General features: G+C 39.2%; 1 protein-coding gene across 1 annotated transcript; it reads right to left on the bottom strand.

The window, feature by feature from the left end:
- Positions 1–7,146: 7,146 nt before the first annotated feature.
- On the bottom strand, positions 7,147–8,182 carry LOC131496603 (prostaglandin reductase 1-like). The gene has a single exon (XM_058702425.1). It carries the CDS (start codon positions 8,105–8,107, stop codon positions 7,754–7,756), a length of 354 nt encoding a protein of 117 aa, XP_058558408.1. The 5' UTR covers positions 8,108–8,182; the 3' UTR covers positions 7,147–7,753.
- Positions 8,183–8,758: the final 576 nt, after the last annotated feature.

Raw genomic sequence — 8,758 nt, 5'->3', positions numbered from 1 at the left:
ATGTTGTAGTACCCTATATTTCTTTTTATTTTGCTTCTTTGTAGCAAGCAATAAATTTCAAGATGCAAAGGGAAAAAATATTAAAGGAAAAGTTTGCAGTTGATTTTCTTCACAAGATTGTTTGCCTGGGGAGAGGGAAGTTTCACTTGGTTCTTTCCTAATTATTCATGTAAATTAAATTCTACAAGTGAAGAAAAATTCATGAAAGTCATACTTACTCATCTGAGAGGGAGATATGGCATATGAATGGGGCCCATAACCTCGGAAGGTGAAATGTAGAAAATATCACAAGCAACTCCCACATTAAGTTAAGTGAACCAAAAAAAAAGGGAGATTCTGGTGTGAAGGAGACTTCAAGGATACCCTCCCTAATCGCCTCTTAATAGTCTCAAATCTCTGACACAGGAAACAAATCAAGAATTCCGAGAACATGGAATTATTAATCACTTATATTTGATACCAAATGTAAGCACTCCTAGACACATTTTAAATTTTAAAAACCTTTTAAATATAACATTTAAAAAGCACAGAGTGTAATTTACATTTTTAAGACATTAGTATGTGGCACATCCCAGGAAAAGTTAATTGTACCTTCTTTGTATTTTTCTGAAACTCACACTTTTTTCCTCCGAAGCCTAGTATGTGTTAAGATGAAATTTAACCACAAATTACTACAGACTTGTATGCTGACTAATGTTCAAGAGTCAAAGGGAAGTCAAATCATTCAGCAAATATTTATGGAATGCCCCCTGTGTGTGGCATTGTGCTGAACAACACAATAGCATTCCTCACTTCAGGTATAAACAGTTTAATCAATCCTTTCACAAAAGAATTACCAAGTAAATAGAAAGTGTGTCCACCAATCATGGGAATGTTTTAGTTTGCATCTCCTCGGGATAAAGTTGAAAACTATGAAGAGAGGATAAACCAGAGCTGATGACGAGTTGAATCCGGAGAAAAGACAGAGGAAACAAAGACCAAGCCAAAGATAAAGCAAAGGTAAAAATCAAGACAGTGATGGAAACTGGGAGAGAGTTGGTGAGACCAGGATAACAAGATAAGTAGCATAGATGTTGAGCTGGAAGTAACAGTCATATGCCCAAGGACAGATGTACTAGAGACAGCTGAAGGTATTTGTCCAGAACTTGAGAGTTCTAAAAGGTTGTCTTCAAATATACAATGAGGAAGAAACTACCAGGAGTGGAACAATATGACCCTGAGTTTTGGTCACTCACATCTATCTAGTAAAGGTAATAAAGAAAAGACACAGGCAGAAGAGGACAAAAAGTAATTGTTGAGGAGGGCATGGTAACCTGTTTGGTCAAAGCACTGAGATGCCACTGAGTTCAGAAAAAAGCACTGATGCACAAGTAAATAGCAACATGTATCAAGAAGGCTAGCAGCTAAGAGATAACCACCAAATCTGACTAGGACGGTGCCAGTGGCTATCACAACAGATCATCCAAGAAGACATACAAATGACCAATAAGCACATGAAAAGATCCTCAACATGAGTAATCTTTAGGAAAATGAAAATTAAAACCACAAACAGATACCACTTCTAGTAGATACCTACTAGAAAGGCTATTATCAAAGAAGAAGGAAGAGGAGGAGATAGACAGGAGGAGAAGGGGGAGGAGGAGGAGGGGAGGGGGGAGGGGAAGGAGAGGAGGAGGGGGGGAGGAAGAGGAGGAGAATGAGAAAAAGGAAGGAATTGGGGCACCTGGGTGGCCCAATCGGTTGAATGTCTGGCTTCAGTTCAGGTCATGATCTTGCAATCTGTGAGTTCAGGCCCCTTGTCAGGCTCTGTGCTGACAGCTCAGAGCCTGGAGCCTACTTCGGATTCTGTGTCTCCCTCTCTCCTTGCACCTGCCCTGCTCGCGCTCTGTCTCTCTCTCTCTCTCTCAAAAATAAATAAACATTTAAAAAAACAGTAAGGAAAAGGGATGGAGGGAGGGAAGGAGGGAGGGAGTCAGGGAGGGAGGGAGGGAGGGAGGGAGGGAGGAAGGAAGGAAGGAAGGAAGGAAGGAAGGAAGGAAGGAAGGAAGGAAGGAAGGAAGGAGAAAAGAAAAGAATACTGGAGAGAATGTGGAGAAATTAGAACCCTTATGCATTGTGGCAGGAATGTAAAACACACGATTACCATATGATCCTACAATTCCACTACCAAGTATATACCCAAAAGAATTGAAAGCAGGGATTTGAACAAGTATTTGTGCACCAATTTCATAGCAACATTATTCATAATAGCACCAAGTGGCAACAACACAAAAATGTCCATCAAAAGATGAACTGATAAACAAAATGTAGCCTACACATACAATGGAAATTATTTAGCCTTAGAAAGGAATGAAATTCTGACACATGCTACACAACATGGATGAACAATGAGGACATTATGTTAACTGAAAGAGGCCAGATACATTTGTCTTTTTGGACAAATGTATTATTTCTCTTACACGAGGTATCTAGAATGGGAAAATTCATAGAGACAGAAATAGACTAGAGGCTGCAGGACTGGAGATAGGAGGAGAATAGGGAATATTTAATGGGTATAGAGCTCTGTTTGGGATGATTAAAAGTTCTAGAGGGAAATGGTGTTGGTGGTTGCACAACAGAGTGAATGTACTTAATGCCATTAAGTGCTTTGAATTATATACTTTCAAAAGTTTAAAATAGTAAATTTTATGTTATATGCATTTTACATTTTAAAAAGTGGGGGAGAAAACAGATCAACAGAGCTGGGAGAGAAGAAACCAGATGACAGAGATCCTGGGTGAAGGGTCTGTGGAAGAAATGGAGTTTACACGTGATCCTCCCTCAAGAAGATGGTATACCCACTGAGCACGGTGGCAAAAGAACAAGCTTCTTCTTAAACCGAGTGCACTATGAAGAATATTCTTTGCGAATAGGAAATGAGACATTTCCTACCAGCTGAGTCACTCCATTTCAACCCTTGTGGAGCATGGACTGTGCCAGGACATGGAGATACAAACTTAATAATTTGTGGTCTCTGCATTTAAAGGTTCACTATCTGTTGGAGAATCCTGAACCTGGGGCCAATTTTATTTATTCACCAAGTCAATTAGCATTTATTGAGCACCTACTATACATCGAGCCCAAAACCAGTCAGTAGAGTCACTGGAGGTTACATAGAAAGCAGGCAGCTATCAACAAGGCAAGACTTCAGGGGGGACTAAACGGATGTTTGGGTGTCCCTAGAATGTGAAGTAACCAAGAATGACTTGCCTCATTTCTTTCTTGAATAAGACCTATTAGTAGGTCCGTAAAATCCATTGGCATGGTATATTTGAACTTCAGCAAGTCTTTCATAGTGTTCATGCACACAATATGGAGATAAATAAGCTGGAATAAGTGCAGAATAAGAACTTCAAGAAAAAGGGACTATAGACATTTGGGAGAAAGAGTAGACCCCATAATAAAGGAGTGCCAGGAAAATTACTTTGGATGGGAAGAGGTTACTCAATTAGGGTAAGAAATTTAGTGCAGTCTAATTTTAATCTAATAATCATAATCTAATCTAATAATCATAATCATCTAATTTTAATCTAATAATCTAAATTTATCGAAATAAGCTTAATAATAGTAAGGATTTACTTAGCACTTACTACCTGCAAAGTATGGTGCTAAGCACTTTCCATAAATTAACCTTTTTAGTCTTCATCACAAATCTTTGCAGGTAGATATTATTTTCACCTTTACAAACAAGGAACCTGAGGGTCAGAGAGGTTAAGAGACCTGGCCAAAGTAATACAGCCAGCAGGTGAAAGAACGGGGATTAGAAGCTGGTCCGAGTGTAAGGGTTGTGCTCTTAAATACTACCTAAACTCTACTGGGGTAATACTGGGCATTAATTTAAAATAAGACAGGAGGTCCTGGAGGCGCCTGGGTGGCTCAGTCACTTGGGCCTCTGACCTTGGCTCAGGTCATGATCTGGTAGTTCAAGAGTTCAGGCCCACGTTGGGCTCACTGCTATTGGTGTGGAACCTGCTTCGATCCTCTGTTCCCTTCTCTCTGCCCCTCCCCTACTTGTACTCTCTTTCTCCCCAAAATAAATAAATTAAAAAAAAAAAAAAAAAAGACAGGGGATCTTGGGTGGCTCAGGCCGCGGGGTAGCTGACTTAGTTTTGGCTCAGGTCATGATCTCATGTCGTGAGTTCAAGCCATGCAACAGGCTCCGAGCTGAGTGCGTGTGGAACCTACTTGGGATTCTTTCTCTCTCTCTCTCTCTCTCTCTCTCTCTCTCTCTCTCTCTCTCTCTATCCTTCTGTCTGCCCTTCCCTCACTTGTGCTTGCTTGTTCTTAAAATAAATAAATTTTTAAAAAATAATAAAATAAAATAAAACTGTTCATCCCCAGGCTGTGTGGGGAAACCAGTGCTGTCCTGGGGAGCCTAGAGACAAAGGCAGCCATGGAGAGCCACTTGTGCGTTAGGCAGGTGGATGGTGGGAGGAATGGAAGAGGCAAGAGACCGGGAGACCAGCTGGAGGGACTTGGTTGTGAAACGGAGAGAGAACAGGGCGATTCGAATGGCGGTTAATGAGGCAAACTAGATGACAATTGTGACTTAATTTTCTTCTAATAAGGACTTTAGAAACCGCAACTCTGTGCACTGCCGTGCTCTGTCCAGTCGGTGCCTTCAGTATTGCTGGTGGGAAATATACAAACTGGTTGATATAATAGCTATCTCTGGGCTTCTCTCCTTTAAGTACCCATAATGACTTTATTATTCTTAATAACATCCTAATTAAAATATTTGGTCTTCCTCACAAATCTCAAATTCCTTTCGTGGACTAAACAAGGCAAAACATCATACAAAGTTTAATATGTTTTTACATGGATACACCATTAACCTTATTTCTTTCATCTATCTCAATACCATATTTAAATAATGGCAATTTATTTGTATGAACTTTTCTTTAATGTAATCTATTGTCAAGGTGGCTAACATACAGTGCATACAGTGTGCTCTTGGTTTTGGGGGTAGATTCCTGTGATTCATCGCTTACATACAACACCCAGTGCTTATCCCAGCATGTGCCCTCCTCGATGCCCATCACCCATTTTCCCCTCTCCCTCACCCCCCCATCAACTTTTAAACAGTAAAAGGTACTGTTATAATGTTGTCAAACATGACAGTGAACTAAGCCTAGTAACTGTTCCAAGGTAAAGCACAACAACATCTGTTGTTTAAATAACAACAGATATTAATATCAGGGTAGCAATTACAGTTTATTCTCAAAAACCAATAGAACTTTTTAGGTTCCTGTGGTCAATCTACACAGATATTAACATAGCCAAATAATCCAAAGGTAGCACTATAAATGGGGAGCCAATATTATAATGCTCACATACCTTTCAATTATGTGTACTTTATAAATTTTGAGTTCAAACAGTGCAAAGAAAATGCTGTTTTTATCTAAACTTATGAAAACAGTTGGTCACCTGCTGAGTCCAAGGAGAATCTAAAGTTTTCTATCATTTATAAGCAGTCTCCTGCCTTAAATATAAAATCATTGGCTTACACAGTGAATCATTATAAATCTCTCACAAGCTTTTAAACCAATCAGTCAAGCTTAGAATGCAGTGATTTGGAGAATCATAGCTCTGAGGCTTTGGGGCCTCACTGTGCATGGGTAATAAATGTAAATGATTTTGTAACTTGTAGAAACATAGGTTAGTTCGCTCTTCACCTCCCAAGGAGCAACTGGGTTTGACTAAGGAGGTTTACTGTGGTCCTAGGGAAAAAAAATCTATTATGTCATTTTCCTTCCTGAATCCTGGGAGAAAGAATAACATTAAAAGCAGTTAATCTGTTAAGCATACAAACTCTACTATATAGAAAACCGCCACTCAGAAAATCTAAATTCCTTCTGTAATCTGTAGCATATCCAGTGAGACAAAAAAAAAGCCTTTCTGAAGCAAATTTCTCTCTGTGGTACCATTTACCCAGTTTACCCCACTTTGGGCAAGAGAATCTTAATTATAACAATCAAAAAATATTCGTTGAGTACCATTGCCATTCTCAAAAAAAGAAAAAGAAAAATCCCTTTTGCATTATTCATGAAATAAAGTCAAAAATTTGAAAATAAATACTATGCAGAGTTCAAATGATTTTTTTTTTCAATTCAGGACAATTTCACGAAGACAGAAAAAGAATGCTAAGAATGGTAACATTTTTAAGTGAGAATTGTATATACGTTATCATACAGTTAATTAAAGGTTAATTATAGACACAAAACTATAAGTAATGTAAAGTGAGGTTCTTTTCTTTTAAATGTTTTTGTTTTTTTTTTTGAGAGAGAGAGAGAGAGACTGAGTGTGAGCAGGGGAGGGACAGAGAGAGAGGGAGACACAGAATCCAAAGCAGGCTCCAGGCTCTGAGCTGTCAGCACAGAGCCCCACACGGGGCTCGAACTCACAGACCTTGAGATCATGACCTGAGCTGAAGTCTGACACTTAACCAACTGAGCCACCCAGGCGCCCCAAAGCGAGGTTCTAATTGTAATTATAATTTCTCCCCACTAGAGACCTGGTAAAATCTCTCAACCCAAAATGGAGAGTCAAATAAACCTGCTTTAGGTCTGATGTGGATTTGTCATCTTGTGTTATTTTAGTTCCACTGATGGCCTTTGTGTCCAGGCTGTTTCTGTCCCCTACATGTCACCTGCAAAGGCATGTCATCACAGTGTCAGAACATTTACTCTTTAGTCTTTGTTTCCTTTCTCAGTGTTCAGGACTTAAATGAACAAATTCCTCAAAGAGGCTTTGCCAAATTCCTTCTACTCATCACCTCTGCTTTCTAGAGCCTATCTGAGCCCTGGTGTCCCCATCCATATTTTCTCCATTCTTCACCTTAATGCCTTCTGATGCAGGGAAGGCAGTTTCAATATCCTTTTAGCAGGAATTCTAATTAAAGTCCCAACTGAAAATTTAAAAAAAAAAAAAAGTCTGGATACCCCACAACAGGGAAAAATGCAAACAGCATGAAACATTCTCATATAAAATACCTCCCCACCACCTCACACTCTGTTCCCAGCCCCGGCTCTAGTCGTTTGAAGGATGCTTCTATTCAACCATTTTGAACCCAGTAGTATGTAAGCAAAACTTACAAATACTCAAGGCTAAAAATCATACGTTGCTTTATTTAAGCAATGACTTCTACTTTAACAATCGTTTTTTAGAGGTTAATGTTCCCTTTTTTTATTTCCCCACTTAAATGTGTTTTATTAGGTAGACCAAACTCATTGCAATTTCTTAGATAATGAAGGTAGTATATATTTTTACTAAATGGTTAAAGAGACATGTGGTAACCATCCAAATGAGTTCTAGATTCCATGTAACTTTTTTTTTCACGCTTTCACTATGCTTTTCCCCAAATTACCGCCTCTCAGCATTCCCATAAATGCAGCTGGCACGTTTTCAAACCCTTCAGTGCTGTATTCATGGTACTGGATTTTACCCTATAAGACCCATTTCAGCAAGTCTTTCAAAGCCTTCTGGTAGACTTCTCCTTGCCAGTGGGTGACAATGAACCCTACCGTGTGGAGTTGCTGATGGAGAATATTCTCTGGGGATGGGCCTATTATATACAGACATGGCCCCACATATAGCAATTCTTCCAAATTTCTTCATCTGAGGATAACACTGTTTGAAAACTCTCTACTTACATTATCAAAATAACAATCATAACCATCAGGAGAGGCTTTTTTCAAAGTTTCTTCCAAAGACTCTACTGTTTTGTGGTTAAAATGTCTGGCCACTCTGCAGGCAGTTTTTCCAGATCTTTCCCATCAGAAATGGAGTGAGTTGTCCAGCCTGAAGAAGCTACTACCATAGTTCCTGTTGGGAAGGCTGAGTTTTTACGTTCCACAGTTCTGACCATTTGCTGCCGCATCATCGCATCACCCTCCTTCAGTCGTTTGGCTGCCACTCCCAGGTAAGGATCCCCAGCGAGGAGCAAAGCTTGCAGCAGGACCTCTCCATTGTTGAAGGGTGGGAGTTCAACTGTCTTCAACTCCAAGTTACCACGAGGGGGGCTGCCTTCGAAGTGCTTCTTCAGGGTCCGGCTCTTAGCATAAACCATCCCGAAGTTCAAGAGTCCGCGGGTTCCACCACCTAGCTAGAGAAGGTGTTCGGGGTTGTAATGTTCCCTTTTGATAAACACGTTCTCTTATAATTTTAGATTATGATATTAGGCAGTCTTAGTGTCATTCGTGCACATCTATGAAGCAAAGATAATTTTTATCTTCTAGTTATTGAAGACTCTTCCTCACCCTTGCTTTTACCTTATTAAGTGCCTTGTCTATATTGCACTTTTCACTCCTTGCTGTACCTTTTCAAATCTTTGAATATCGGCTAACATCATTTCCTTCATGTAAGCATTCATAATTATTTCAGTTTTTATTTATACCTCTCTTCTCTCCTATTCAAAAATGCTATAGTAAACCACACAATTAACCCATAGAAAAGTATTGCTTATTTCTTGATTTTGTACATACGTTAGTATTAGCATCCCAGTTAGACTGTAAGTATCTCTCTTATGTTTGTGTATTCACCCAAATGTTGTGGTATCTATGAGAGAGACCAATAATAAAGATGGGTTGGTTGGTTGATTGATGGGTTAAAAAACATCAAAAATGGATTGAACATTAAGAAGAGAAATGCATTATGAAATGCTGATAAAAATGGAAATATTTTATTAATTTTATTTATTTATTTATAGAGAGAATGAGAG

Source organism: Neofelis nebulosa, chromosome 1, assembly GCF_028018385.1.
Source record: "Neofelis nebulosa isolate mNeoNeb1 chromosome 1, mNeoNeb1.pri, whole genome shotgun sequence".
Lineage (NCBI taxonomy): Eukaryota > Metazoa > Chordata > Mammalia > Carnivora > Felidae > Neofelis > Neofelis nebulosa.
This window is presented reverse-complemented; position numbering and strand designations above follow the sequence as displayed.

What these genes read in the sequence shown, in the direction of transcription:
- LOC131496603 (XM_058702425.1), bottom strand. Translation starts at nt 8,107, where the DNA reads ATGGTTTATGCTAAGAGCCGGACCCTGAAGAAGCACTTCGAAGGCAGC.